The sequence below is a fragment of the Chlamydotis macqueenii genome, chromosome 9 (assembly GCF_036417535.1).
Source record: "Chlamydotis macqueenii isolate bChlMac1 chromosome 9, bChlMac1.mat, whole genome shotgun sequence".
Taxonomy (NCBI): Eukaryota; Metazoa; Chordata; class Aves; order Otidiformes; family Otididae; genus Chlamydotis; species Chlamydotis macqueenii.
Window position 1 is genome coordinate 19330343 of NC_141564.1, and position 15900 is coordinate 19346242.

The following is a 15900-nucleotide window of genomic DNA, read 5'->3' on the forward strand; positions in this document are numbered from 1 at the left end:
TATTTCAAAATAACTGAAAGACCCAGCACCTACACTACATTGTTTCTTAGATTACTAGCCCAAAACTATAGTAGTAACCTAAAGAAACTCATTACTTTGATTTTAAGGACAAGTAAAGTGAAAAGTAGAAGTTAAACCAATTGCTAAAGATACTACTATCAGTTGCGAAGAGAACATACACCTTTTAATTTCCACATTTAATACATCGGTTCTATTTAACACTGTTTCTCTGTAAAACAGTACAATTCACACAATTTCCTGCCAGGTTGTACCAGATGCTGGATCTGGGTTAGAACTCTTGTTATGGAAGAGCTTTATGACATCTTCACATCAAAACATTTCCAACAGTTACATTCCAGATCAAAAATGAAAATTACCTAGCTTTGTTTTTAATTCCAAAACATTCTCAGCAATTTTATGTTTCAGATTCTGAGAAAGTTCCATTGATAACTCTGTGAAAAACCTGTAATACCAGTTTCACTGAAAGCCTAATAAATCCAGTACCAGAGACAGGCTCCATTTTAAACCTTCACTTTGCTAATGTACTTACAATAATCATCACCACCTTGAACAGACAATGAGTTATGTATCACAACAGTTCATTAGGATAAACTCACCTCCACTTCATCTCCTTCACCAATTTCTTTCTTGATATCAGGTGGTGGTGGTAATCTGACTTCATTAAAGGGTACCTGGCGCTCTGGTTGCCAGCTGAAAGTTGAAGAGACATTACACATTATTGCTCGAACTTTCCTCTTGTTTTCTTAGTTTTATTTTTAGAACGCCCAAGTTTAGTTAAAGTTCTCTCTTTCCATATAATCAAGTCTGTTTCTTTATTGCTAAAAAGCAAACCTTATAAGCAAAGGAACAAAATAACGCTGTCAAGACAAAAATAATACCTGGGAAGATATTTAATGACAAAATTTTTAAATTAACTTAAAAATTTGACTTGACAGTGTTCACTAAACAACTTTCATAAAACCCCAGTGAAAAGATTATTAGATGACATTCTTACACTTCTACTGTTCAAGTCATAAAGCCTTTACATAGATATAAGCTTATCTTTGCAGTCCACCATGGGGGTTCATCCATTTATTCACCTCATACTTAACATTTAAATGACTTACCATTGACGTTTTAAGTATTCCAGGAAAATCTGACTCTGACCTTTAACAAAACTTTACATTTCTACCTATAAACTTGTTAACACTCCTCAGTGTCTGGCAAATAGATTCAGTTAAAAATGTACCTTTATATCTGCCTATCAATACCAATTATTTGCTAAGCATATAAAATTAAAATTTTACCTTCTTGTATGGAAAGGCTATTTATTTTACCATAGCTGGCTCTATAAAGCCTTTTACTTGTAAAAGTGTATATTTTAGGTGCATTTTACGAAGACTGCTGGAGCAATTCACATCCTCCATGTTCTCCTGAAATTCCTTTCCCTGCTACTCTGTAATACCATCAGCCGTTCCTCACTCTTAGTCAGAAACCCAAGTGAAGACTCTACAGAGGCTGAAATAAAACGAGGGGAAAAAAATACTCCCCAAAAAACTTATTAATTAGAATATGTTAGACTTTGACATGATATCTGTCAAAGCATTTGGGCTGGTTTTGGCTGGGATAGAGTTAATTTTCTTCATAGTAGTTGGTACGAGGCTATGTTTTGGATTCGTGCTGAAAACAGCATTGATACTACAGGGATGTTTTCGTTACTGCACAGCACTGCTTACAGAGAGTCAAGGCCTTTGCTGCTTCTCACATCACCTCACTAGCTGAGTAGGCTGGAGTGCACAAGAAGTCGGGAGGGGACACAGCCGGGACAGCTGACTCTAACTGACCAAAGGGATGTTCCATACCATATGACACCATGCTTAGCTTATAAATCTGGGGGAAAAAGGAAGGAAAGGGGGGGGACGTTCAGACTGATTGTATTTGTCTTCCCAAGTAACAGTTACACACGATGGAGCCCTGCTTTCCTGGAGATTGCAGAACACCTCCCTGCCAGCGGGAAGCAGTGAATGAATTCCTTGTTTTGCTTTGCTTGTGCGCATAGCCTTTGGTTTACCTATTAAACTGTCTTATTTCAACTCATGAGTTTTCTCACTTTTGCCCTTCTGATTCTCTCCCCCATCCCAGAGGGGGATGTTCACATCAGTACAGACAGGATCCAGTACAAACTTGTAATGGTGAGTATTACTGCAAGTTATTTGTTTTGCTTACCTCTAACACATGCAGACAGAGCAGCCTAAATTAGTGGAACAAGTCTCAGCATTAAGAGCAAAGGCACTTCCGTAACTTTCTACAAGACAGATACATGTATATGTTTTCTCTGAAAAGACAGCTTATGCTGAATTATCTCACTCAATAAAGATGTGAGGTATCCACACAGTTTTGCTCTAGCCACTATTGTGCACTTTACTTTTCTTCTAACTATAGTGTAACTTCAAAAAACCCCATAAAGATTACGGATAGCTTCTGTTGGAGTGGTAAAGTATTTTGGCCATAAAATGTTAAATCTCATTCTGTTTCTGAGAAATGGTGAAAGGGGCTGGCAAAAAGCCCTTGCAATTTAATTGCCCTTGTGCAACTATAATGGTCGCTAAATTCAGGATTTGGGTTTTTCCTTCCTCTCCTCGCCTTTGTGAAGTTATTACTGTCACAGATGCAAAGGCAAATAGTAAGACTTGAGGACAAAATGCATACCCTAAACTATAGGGTATATAAAACTTCAGTTTAGAAACAGTATGAGCATAATAATCATAGCTGAACAACAAGATCAAAAATGTTGCAAACTTAAATGAGCTGCTTAAAGTTGTCTTGAGCATTTCAACTGTGCCTTGCAGTTAAAGAGTCTAGCAAATGGGATCTTACAGAAAGTTATAAACTGCCCATAATGAGATGCTATGACAGAAGAAACCTTGCACCTTCAACGAAATCTGCTTGAAGTTGCAGTAGGCTAATGGTGGTTCTATCTCTAATCGTTTAAAGGAACTCCATCCACTAGAAGCAGATGGGTCAATATTGACTTACCCCTATCAGCTGCAAGATGTTTTGGTACTTTTTAATAAAACAGTGGAAAAGTGCACAGAAGACTCAGTTCTCAGAATATGAGGAGTCAAAAGTTTTGATGGCAGAAAGTCCAAAATTGGAGGACCTCACTGGTGAAATGCAAAAAAAAAAGATGTTTTCAGAAATGACTACTGACTGGCTACAAATTGTTTACTGAAAGGATTTGACAGAACTGATGCCTAACAGTCAGAAGGATTATCCAAATATCTGGCATCAATTACAAAAAAGGAAGTACTTGTCTCTTACAGCGAAGTCTTTCTTTCAATAGGGTTGCTTCAAACTCCAATGGTCCTATACGAAATGGCACCTCAAAATACAATTGTATCTCACAAAGTAATAAAAGTTTCCAGTTCCTGAGGCTTCTGCATCCGTTCTCCACCTCCTTACCTCAAAAAATGTCTCTTAAAAGGAATTAAGAATATCTGCCCAGGGATTAATTATTGCTATGGCCACAAAATCATCACTAGCAGTCTGTGCTAGTACACCAACTTTGGGAACCTTACAATAGCTGTAGATAAAGACCAGTTAACAATAGCAGAAAATGCAAACTGACAATTTAGATTGCCTTCAGCGGAGTAGATGTGTCTACTTCATTAGTGCTGATCACTATCACAACAGAATGATGCATTCAGGACAGGACACTTGCCAACTTCAGTTCTACTAAAGCCCTTATGAATTTAACTCAGTAAAAAGGGTAATAATTTATGAGACTTATATAACAGAATAATTCCACTAGAACTGTATATACACTTCCTGATAAGACCTATTTTTGGTCAACAAAACATTTGACATATGTTGTAGCCCATTCTTTTTGGAACAAGGCTGCTGCTGCCAGACTTTCTGTAAAAAACATGGATGACACGGATACTAAACACTAGAAATGTGTTCGCCAACAATTAGACCCCTGCTGTGAACCACAGGCACTTCCTTTAGCTTACTTGGCTTCAGATGTGAAAGCATATGCTTTGAAAGCAAAAAGCCTCCTAAATTAAAGTAATATGGACGTTGAAGATGAAACTGAAGACTTGTCACATCTCCTCAGACGTGGATAGGACGAAGAACTCTTTTTTTTTTTTTTCCCCTGTTTGTTGGGTATGAAAACCCAGGAGACAGTAACAACTTCCATAATCACTTCAGTAAGCATTAATAGAGATTATGGTTGCCACCTCATCTTCTAACTATTGTTCATAAAAGAAGGGCTAGAAAACACAGGTTAGAAAGAAACAAGGACTGGACTTTGCAGAGTAAATCCTAGGATTATTTTTTCTCCCTAGGATTTATTTTTATACACGTGTATATATGTGTACACACATACATGTACACACATATATGTATACACATAAACACCCCAGGATTATAAAATACTCTATAAACACACACTTGCACACTCCCTAGTATTACCCAGCAATCATTCTCAAAGAAAGGCTCAAAGACTAATCTACAGGTTGGTGCTGGCAGAGTTTAGCAACAATTTTCACATCAAAGGCTGATGCATTTTTAGGATCTCCACCAAGCAACTGGAAGGGAAACAGGAAGGAGGATGTACTCCCAGAGTATCTTCAATTAGCCCTGGAATCTCCCAGCTAATCCACTGTTCAGTCTGAATGCTGAACAACAGGTATTCATTTGTATTTTACTATGCCATGGATTATCTTTGACTTGCCACTACAGGTCCCTAGTAGCACTGCTGGGTTTATATATTAAATGAAGAGGACCTCATGGGTAATTCTTTCTCCAAATTTGCTTACACATTTGCACTCTTTTCCACTACAAAAAAAAAATCTGGGCCTTTAAACTGTATGTACATATAGTTATTTTCTCAACAATTTAAAGAAAAAAAAAATAATAATAAAGAAATCAATCACCGTGAGGATACTTCTGTTTCTCTGGTTGAGAATACTGATGAGCACTCCTCAGATCAGATATATAGAGAATTATTTATTTAACATAAGCAGCTTGGTATTTTCCATCTTCTTCTGCTTTAGTGTAAGAGTATCAGGCCTCTGCCACTGGTTATTATTTTAATTAAATGTGGCTGTCGTTTCTATGGGCATCAATAAAGATAACAAAAAATGTAAAGGACTGTGTGCCTGATCAACAGAATTCTGATACAGTGAATCAAGAAAGTAGTTCATGGAGACTGTGAACAGAATAGTGAGTCTGTACTTCTAGAACTATACCTTTCTAATGAAATTACTTCCTCTTAATGTCAAAACAAAAAAGAAAAAACACCACCAAACTCACAAACCAAAAATAACAATCTAATACTAGAAAGATTTTTTTTTTAATAGAACACTTACTTGTTTTCAAATACAACTGTGAGGGAGTCCTCATGAACATCTTTGATAAATCCCTAGAACAAAAACATTTTTGTTATAAGAACGCATGTGAAATCAAAACAAGGCAGCAATATCAACACAGCCTGAAACTAAACCAAACAGCAGACCACCACTAATACTATGGTTCCTACTTAGGAAAGCTCCAAGATACAATCCCACTGTTCACATGAGGTTGCTGATACTCTTACTTGGCTATTCCAAGAAATACAGTGCACAGGGATTGTTTCAAATAATTGCTCAAATCAGACCAGCACATTCACAACTGAAAACTCACTATCACAGTTTATTATTTTATCTCCAGGTGTGCACAACTGTTTTACAGGAACAAAGTGAGAGAGATCTATGCCGAGGGCAATTAGTACACCTCACAATACACCATCACATAGCTGTGCAGTGCTGTTTGCTTTATAGGTGTTCTTCTCAACACAAAACTGAATCCCAAACAACTGTCCTTCAGAATGGTACGACAGCATATTTGAATAAAGCTTGGCAATACAGGCTGTTACAGAGCTAGTTACAGTATCATCTTTCAAGTACCAAACCGGGGACCGTATGAGGCCAAATACCTGGAGGACCTCACAGGAAAACAAAGAAAGAATACAATATTCCACTTTTTTTTTTGTATCACGTTACTATGCTCTCAGGGACAATTGAGGGAAGATCCCACTTCCCTTTCTTTCTTTTGAGAAACAAAAGGCTTCTTTAGGGGGCACTGATTACGTCAAAAATCTAAAGACAAAGAACAACCTGATATACGCAGCTGTCCTTAAGTATTCACCCAAGGAATTAAGTTCTTGCAGCTCATGGTTAAGGAAGGTAGGCATGTTGCAAAAAAAGGAGATAAAGGGACAAGTAAGATCTTTCAAACTACTCCTGCTTTTGCTATAGCCTGGTTTTTGCCGAAGCACAGGAGGTCAAGAAGGAACCTGCAGTTCTAAAGGAGTAAAGAGAGTTGCATAGCTATGTTAAGAGAAGTTCCAGGAAATCTGCTGAATGGATTATATCCACTTAAGAAACTGCCAGCTGAGGAGGACGAAGAACATATCAGCTGTGCAAGGAGGAACAAACCCACAGAGGTATTATGTGTCAGCTCAGGGAAAGATAAATTTTGACACAGGAGATCCCTGAATGTAACTATGGACAGTAAAGGAGCCCATACGGACAGGTGGTTGCAAAGGGCCTATATAAACAAATCTCCTTTTACCCAAATTCACACTTGGGCAACGTTGTAAAGGTATTTGCTCAAAACTTGCTTTTCTGCTCTCTAAGCTTCACTCAAAACCATCTGCCAGGAACAGAGAAGAGTGGTTCTAGCAGAAAGAGTACTGGTCATCCTGAACAAAGCTGGTCACCAGAAATCACGAAAATCACCTCCTTGAACCACCTAATAAGTTCATAATAAAATAAACCCTTCCCAAAGGCCATTCTGCCACTGCAAGGTAAGGATAGCAAATCTCTCTTTGAAAGGTAAGCAATAAAATACACCTGTAATTGGGGACTTTCAGTTTCAAGGAAGTTTCTGGGTAGATAAACTGGACAGGAATACTGAAGTTGTATCTGTTTAAAGACGCAAAGAGGATACAAAATTTCACTGCCTCAAGCATGTGTTCGCTAACAACAGAGGTAATGCAGAACTTTTAGTAAATTTGTGCTACCAGTCTCCCCTTTAAACACACCCCAACATGGGGACAAATTAACACTGCATAAAGTGCAAGAAGTAAGAGTTATTCTATAGTTCAAACTCTGTTCAAGGACAAAACACCCAAGTCACAGCACTATGCACCGAGTTCATGCAGTCCAACATTCTGTCGAATAACAACTTATCAGCAGAATGCAGCACTTAGAGAACAAGATTTAACTCCCTACTACAGACAACCATTTATCTGCATTCCAAGAGTCTGTGATTCAATACTCATCTTTGCCTCCTTACGTTGCTTTATTTCATAGTTGAATCTCACTTTTTATGTTACTACATGTTCTCACAGTAGAGGGAGAAAAAAAATTTCATTTCTAATGTCAGTGTATAGTACCTAAAAATATATTCTGCAGATCTGAATTCAGTTATCTTTCCTTTGTTCAAAAACAGAACTTCAGAATCAAGAGAGATTCAAAATCAAGTACCATAAAACATCTGAAAAAAATGAGAACATAATCCTCTGCAGAGTTTAGAAAATCCTGAATCCACTGACTAGCTGCAGGTTTCACTAGTAAGACAAAAGAAGTGGCAAAAAGGAATCCCAACGGCATTGAACTTCCAGGATTTCACATAATTAATCCATTACAAGGTGAAGTCCAGCTTTCTCTGTAATGGTACAAACAGGTTTAATATCCACAACTGATTTCCAAGCTAACATTCTGCTGAAGAATGAGAAAGCTGAAGTGGAGAGAATGCAGAGAATATGACTAGCAGCAAACGTCAGCCGCATGAACAAAAAACACCGAATGCTTTTAAACAAAATCCGAAGTACAAATTCTCACAGAGAACTTGTATGTTTTACAGCACCTTGTGGGTTTCAGGACCTCTTTCACACAAGGAAGCCTTTCAGTTCAAAGCGTGTGTGCTGCTCTTCCCATACGAAACTACAACGCAGACATGTATGCAGTAACTTGCCTAAAATTATCTGAACAGTATTATCAGTTCGTATTTCCAAACAGTTTCACTCCACTGTATTTATATACAAGAAACATTCAAAATCAAATGTAACATTTATCAGGTATGCACTTCAGGTCATATGTAAAGCATTAAATAAAACTGCATAATTATTTAAGCAATTATATTATTGTGAGGTCTGAAAAAAGTGTGATCAGAACCTAACTGCACAAACACAAGACTAAAAGGGAAGGAGTAACATGAAAGTCAAAAATCCCAAGTATAATTTTTCCTACTAATATCAATTTCTCTACAGCTGTGGGGGAAAAAAAAAAAATTACATTTCCAGTAACTGAAGCACAGCAGTCTGAGGTATTATAGACTGTATGGTTTATCTGTAATATGACTAGAAATAATAAGAATTCAATATAGGTTTTAAATATAGTTTTTATAAGAAATTATTCAATTATTGCCAAGAAACATGCCAAAAGTATGATCAAAACATTTGTTGAAAGTAAGAACTCCTGCATAGTACTTTCCCACCTACAGCCCTCACCTTTACAGTAAGCAGTAGCAGTTGCCATTTACAACTCCAAGTTAAAAACAGAGAAATAGACTTCATGTACATCAGGATAAGATTTAGTACAATTGTTAAATTATTCCAAAAGCCTGGAGTTTTTTTGTTGGTGGTGGTGGGTTTTTTCTTTTTTTTTTTTTTTTAAAGGTTTTACAAAAAGTTGTGATGTTAAGATATTTTGCAATATAAAGCAGGCTTTTTAACATTAAAAGTTATAATAAATCCTATAAATTCACAAGGAATTCTTCAGAAGAGGTGTGATGAACATAAAACAGGAAAGTAAACACTCCGGTTTTCAACTAGGAATTTGAAGGAGTTCTTTATCAGTGAGGTAACCTATATAAATAGATCTGTACTCTATGTTTGCACTAGTCATGTCTGATACTGTATTAAAAACATTTTCTACTAAATTAAGTAATAATGCATCACTTAGGCTTAAATGCATTAACTTAGGCTTAAATGAACAAGGTACTTCATTACTAAAATTTAATTTAGCAGTGTTACCTAAGATAATGCCAATATCTAAGTTAGAAATGTTCTGCGTTCCTTACACATCATTCCATGTATCCTCATTCCAAAGAGAGGTGATGAGGTACAGCTCACAAGAGACCAACTAACACATCATCAATAAACATACTGGTATCAAAATCACATAATGGTGAATTTTATTATCAGCAAGTAAGCTTACATGTAACATTTGTGTGTGTTTTACACCACATACAAAACTGTGGAGAGGAAAGGAAGAAAAATTGACATGACTTCATCTTGCCAGACCTCTAATTTGGACTGTCCAGATATGAGTGTCAGTCATTCAGTTTACGCTGCGAGCTGGATCTCTGGAAGCCCATGTATGCCCTGCTTGCTGCAGCCTAGCTCATGATGCAGACAGAAGACTACACTGTACTACAGGGTATTAATATCATGCTGGCTCCCCAGGCACTTTGGTACAGACCTGTCTCTGCCACTCACTTGGCAGAAGCCAGGCTCCCAACACTAGCACCTGTAAAATGAGGGATAATATCACTAGGACTCTTGCCTAGATTTGGGAGCAGAGATCCAGCAAATCTAACAGAGGGCCATACCATATTCACTATGAACAAAAGGACAAGAAACTATGAATGGATTATTTGCCACCAAAATTGCTACAGCCGAGATTTCTTTGTGTTATAACACACATACACTCTTTCCTTTTTACCTGGGTTTTACTCGTGGATTTAGGATTAAGATTTGCTGATAACATAAACGGATCAAGACTTACTGGAGTGCCCTTACAGTGAACTGTATGTCTCTGTATACACACACACTTTTTTTTTTTTTTTAATCTAGTTCCAGGCAAAGCCACAAAACCTGTATAACAGGCAGATACAATCCAAGTTCCCTCTTCACTCCGCTTTCTTAAGTTTATGTGACCTCCAGGTAGGCTAGTCTAGTCTAGAAATGAGGTGCTGTTAGTTTAGCTGCAAACATTCCTTACAGGGATAGCCACTGTTTTGGCTTTTGAGTCACACATATCTGCACACTAAAAACTATACCAAGATCACCTTACCCATTGCTGAGCAAATTTCAAACAGTAAACGCTTTGGCATCTGGTACCATGGACTTTTTCTGAATCACTGACATAAAGGTCAAGAAGCCTATATCCAATTACCAATCCTTTCACTCCTTTCAGAAGCAAGAATCATTAGTATTTTTAACTAAGATTCACACACAACTGTTTCACGTAACAAATACATGAAGTTATTACTAAGGGATGTATCCCATGCTGACTCTCTTGGGTGGGAAAATATTTAAAAAAAAAAAATCAAAGCAAACAGAAGAAACTTTTAAGTAATCAAACCACTGGATAAAAAAAAAAAAGACTGAACTTCATAAAGTAGTATTTTAATTAGAAGTAATTAGCTGCACCTGCTTATACAAGGAATTGAGAAAAGAAAGCAGATCTAGGTTGCTGCAAAACACAAACATTACAAGCAGGCATTAGGTAAGAAAGAGATCCTCAACTATTATATCAATTTTAGCAACCACAGTTTAATTTATGACACTACTGTTTATTTGCATTCACAATCATAATTAGCATATGTAAATTCAAGGGTCCTTATAACAGTTATGCAAGAACTTCAGCACCAAATCCCCTGGTTGAGGCTTATTCCTGAAAGTCTAAATGACTCACATTACTGCTTCCCTCATATCTATATTCCCAAAAGGCAAAACTTCTGAAAGACACCCTCCACTGACAGTGTACGTCAGTAAGCAATAATCACAGCCTGTGGCATCTCCCTTTTTATCAACCTAAAAGGGTCAGGCAAACGGCTCATCAACAGCAATAATGACTACAGATACTTCTTGCACTAGTCTACACAACTTTCAAGAGATCAGTAATAATTTTTAAATGTCTGAAGCTTCCCACCCATTAGGGCTAGATATAATAAATGTTGAGCATTATAAGATCGTTGCGAAGTTTCCTGGTGTATAATTGGGTACCAACAGCTGTGTAAGCTATACTCTTAAAGATAGTTTCCTATTTTAATAGCCGTCAAGCTAAACACCAGTCGGAAGAACTCAGGAGTTGTTCTCAAAGCCACTAATTAAAAATTGCAAAAGAAAATTAAACAGTTGCTGTGTTTTTTATTAATACATAAACTTTTTCTCGCACAGAATTGCTTATCATGCTTTCACACTGCCACGTACTTCTCTTTCATATTTTTTTCCTTTAGTAATATTTTGGCTAGTTTCTACCTTGACGCCTATGCCAATTCCTGCTACCAGGGCTTCGGTTAGTCCTGTTACCAGAACAGCTGCACCTCTCAAAAGAGGAACAGACCACAAAGGAAGCACTTTAGAACCTGTAAATTCATGGTGGAGTTTCCTTCTAATTCAAGTTTTTATCTATTTCATACCCTTGTATACTCTAAACAGCTACGACTCTAGAAGAGAAAGAGTGCAAGGGCATGCAACACACCAGTCAGTTTTTCAGCACATCAGTTCCTACAACGAAGAACGCAACAGATCCTGCAGTTATTCAGACGCCACTGAAGGATTCCGGTAGAGGAAGTTACCTGGCATTCAACTTGTGTACCTTGGTCTCATTTTATTGTAAGGCCCAACCTATTTCATGTAAGCTGACATCTGAACTCATGAATAACGGGTAGAACCAGGGCTCTAATTTGCATATAACAAATATGGATGCTGAGGGAATCACTGGATGATAAAGAAGCTTTTGTCTTGTTCTTGCCAAGAGCTGCACAGACACCCTTCACAACTGGTAAGACCAGAGGCAATAAACACAAACTGAAAACACAGGAGGTTCTGTATGAGTGTCAGGAAACACCTTTTTTTTTTTTTTTTTCCTTCTTCACTATGATGCTGATCAAGTGCAGGCACAGGTTGCCCAGGGATGCTGTGGGTTCTCCATCCTCAGAGATACTCAAAGGCCATCTGGACATGAACCTGGGCAACTGGCTCTAGGTAGCCCTGCTCGAGGAGCAAACGACCTCCAGCAGTCCCTGCCAGCCTCTACCACCTCTGATTATGTGAATTACTTAATGATCTTAATGACACAGAGAATTATAATCCTGAAAACACTGCAGTCAGGCCAAGATGAGGCTGGGAGTATTCAACTTTCACTCTCTCCAATATACTGAGAGTTCAAAGAAATCCAGATACTTTTGGCCATTTCACATCAAAGAGAAAAATCTACTCTAAGGTCTCAAAGATAAAAACTAACCTGCAATCTAGCACTCACCTAGAAAGCATCAACTGTCCTCTCAGGAAGCCCTCACCACACCTCTAACATATGCCAACCCTTAACTAGCAGGGTTCATCAACTCTGTCAGTGCTGCTCCCTGTTCCACAACACAAACTTCATCTTTTCTTCAGTAGACCACAACTACTTTGAGTCTCATCAGTGCCATCTGTTCTCTAAAATTTTTCAATATTATGATATATGTAAAGGCTTCTGTGCTGCAGGGAGCAGCTAAATACTGGCTCTGCTGTATACTAGTTGAGAACCTGGGATAAAATACAAGATAAATACTGTCTTGTTCTCCAGAATGTATTATTATTTAAAGCAAAAGAAAAAAAAAAAGCAAAAAAAAGCATAAATTAGTTTGGGGATTTATAAATGAAAGGTTAAATCTAGATCATAGTATTTTTTGTCCGAGACAGAGCATTAAAAAGTTATCGTGGGGTGTCTACCATAACCACAGTTACTGTCCACCAATTTATGCATCATGAAAAACATTGACTTACCATATATTCCAATAAAGAGTATAGTTTTCCTTACTCATCTATAGCAACCATAGTGTATACATGTAAATACATGTAGTAAATACATGTACTAAACCTGAATGTCACCAAAATGAGGAACAATAGAACCTATGAACAGCATCATTTTGCATGGTCATACCTCTAATAACTATTGAGAAGCCCACTATAATGCTCAAACAGATTTCATCACTGCATTTGTTCTACTGCAGGTAAGTTGCAGATCATATTAACAACTCATTAAAAAAAAAAAACTGTCATGTAATTGTTTACATAATTATTTGGTCTTTACCTCTGTTGGCATAGCAGGATCCTTCTCATCTCATTTACCAGGAGGTATGCTGTGCTAATGAATCTGAACTCAAACTGTTCTGAGAATAAACCTCAAATTTCATCTCATCTTACAAATTCCGCTTTTCTCTTCAGAAATTTTTTGCCACCTTCTATACAGTGACATGAGGCTTAGACAAGACCAGCTTATTCTCAGATTACAAGCACTATTATCAATGCTTATCAGTGTTCAAAACAGGATACTTTCTAAACGAGACTGACATGTTTCCCTCCTTCGCTTTGGAAACTTAAAACAGAAAGTTACTAGTAGTGTTACTTAGCTCCAAAAATGCAGGCATAACCTCCACCTACCTCAACAGTAACTCACAAAATGGAGTCACTGACACACACATTTCACTGCCCTTATCTCATAAGAATAATCTTTTGAAATTGTGTTTCAGTTTGGTTTATTCAGATGTTTTTTGGGGGGTTTCTGTGGGTTTTTTTGCTCTCCACTTTAACAGTGGATTATTCTGACTTGGGAGTTTGGTCGCTATGGGTCCAATCATTCTAACCTGACCTCATCCACCATGAAGATGCCATCACTGGACTTAATCCTCATTTAATTCATCTGAGCCATTAACACCATTTTTAAGTAAAATTTCTGCTTTTGTTAGACACTGTTCACAGGGCTAAAACACATGATGGTGTTAATCCAAGCCTGACAATTCTCACTGATTTAGGAGGAGACGTAATCATTGCAGATTTTAAATCACATTTATTGTAATAAATTCTGTGTACATAGATCCCTTCAGCCCAAGAATTCAGTACACCACCTAACACTCCCATTAGTCTCACATTCCTCTTAAGGAGAAGAAAGAACTAATCCATGGCTGACAAAGTTGCCCAAGATGACATGGTAGAAAACAGAAAGCTAAGAAGAGTATCTCCGAATTCTGGGGGTCCTAATGTGCAGGGGAAATGAAAGAGACAAAAAAAAAAAAAAAAAAAAAAAGAAAAAAAATCAATTCTATTTAGTAGTATCCTGATCTAAATGCAAATAATCCTGATGTGGGTTTCTGCATGGTACTTCAAGTCCAACCAAAAATGTATGTGATTTACAACATTTATTATCTACTGACTTTGGTAAAAATTCAAGGGGCTTACCTAGCAAGGGGATATCGCTTACCCCATTACATTCTTTCCTCATAAGAGTATCTCCTATTTGTCTCTTTTAATAGCCAGCCAGTTGAAAAAACTAACTCCTGAAGTCAGCTGGTTACAATCCTTTAAACGCCAACTGCCTTTACATACTGTACGATTACCACATGACTTCCAAGCCAAATCCACAGCTGCACACAGGAAATTCAGAAGGAAAAAAAAAAAAAAAAAAAAAAAAAAAAAAAAGACACCCCCACACCCCTCAGTGTAATACTGCATGGGCTATACCACACTGTGTATGTGGTTAGGGACAATAGCTAAAGAGAGTCCTGAGATTAAATACTCCCAGAATACAGCTACACTGCGTGCTCACAATACTGGCTGGAATCAGCCCTCCTGGAAAGGAAGACAGAAGGCTCTTGCCATAAAAAGAGCTGGGATTCTTAAACATCTGAAGCCAGGCTTAGGGGAAAATGACTGACGGGCAGCAGCTGAGAGTATTTTGCATTGATCCTGTAACATCCTGACATTCCAGAGAGGGTGATGGTGAAGGAAGCTTTCTGATGACATAAATAAACTCGAAATCTTTTCAGAATTATTTAAATTATTTTAAAATTCTTATTTTCGGCTCAGTTCACCCCATCCCGCCCTTCTTCCAAAAATATCGCCCACCACCGCGCCCACCCACCCTTCCCAGCACGAAGACTAGGCGAACCCCCGCGCTGTGCATCCGCCCCCCCGGCCCTGCCAGCGCTCTCCCTTTCCCACTAACCTCCCGAGAGCAGCCCTTCCCCACCTGCCTCCTCACCACCTCCCCAAGCCACCACCGCCCCGCTCCAGCCCTGCCGCCCCCCTCACCTCACGCCAGCCCTCATCACCCCCCCCCCCGCCGCAGCCCCCCTTCTTCCCCCCCACCACACCCAGACACCTTCCTCCAACGCCCTTCCCCCCCTCACCTTCCCCTCCTCCGCGGCCCGGCGCAGGGGCTGGCCCCGAGGCCGCAACCCGCCTCTGGCCCGGCGCGGAAACCACCGGGCGGCCGCCCCCCGCGCTACCCCCGCCGCCACACCCTCCCCGCAGGCCGGTACCTTGTAGAAGGCCCCGTTAGAGCCGCGCACTTCCACCGTCAGCTCCTCCATGTTGAGAGCGCAAAGGACGCCGGGACGTGCTTCTAGAAACTGTCACCACGGGGGGGAGCGCTGCCGGGCTCCCCCTCCCCCTCCGCCCGCCCCCCGCGGGGTGGGGGCGGCCCCGCCCCTTCTCCCCCCGCGGCGCGCGGTGGGTCTGCCCACGCCGCGGGCGGGGAGGGGGGAAGAGGGAAGGCGGCGGCCGGCTGTCCTTCCCGCAGGGAACGCCCTGCTCCGCCGGCTGTGACCACACCCCCGTCCCCCCGCCCGCGGGAGTGGTGAGCGGCCGGCGGCCCCGCGCGCGCCTGGCGGCGGGGGTGGTTAGGGGGCCGCGGCGCCCTCAGGCGCAGGTGGCCGGGCGGTAACGGAGGGGAGTAGGGGCGCTGGCGGTGCAGGCCGCAGTCAGCGCTGCAGGGAAAATGCGGTGTTCTGTTGTTTTGTTTATTTGAAATGAATAACGATCCAAAAGGCCGGGCCTTAGGGGACACCTTCCGTTCC

General features: G+C 39.7%; 1 protein-coding gene across 6 annotated transcripts in view; it reads right to left on the reverse strand.

The window, feature by feature from the left end:
* The window catches only part of FXR1 (FMR1 autosomal homolog 1), a 37607-nt gene extending 22089 nt beyond the window's left edge, over nt 1–15518 (reverse strand). For all 6 annotated transcript variants that reach the window (XM_086754887.1, XM_086754886.1, XM_086754884.1 and 3 more), the window contains exons 1-3: nt 15364–15518; nt 5376–5428; nt 618–711 (exon numbers count right to left, since the gene is read on the reverse strand). In XM_086754887.1, coding sequence (XP_086611013.1) covers nt 618–711; nt 5376–5428; nt 15364–15414 — 198 coding nt within the window. In that variant the 5' untranslated portion in view covers nt 15415–15518. The remainder of the gene's footprint in view (nt 1–617; nt 712–5375; nt 5429–15363) is intronic.
* Between the last annotated feature and the right edge of the window lie 382 nt (nt 15519–15900).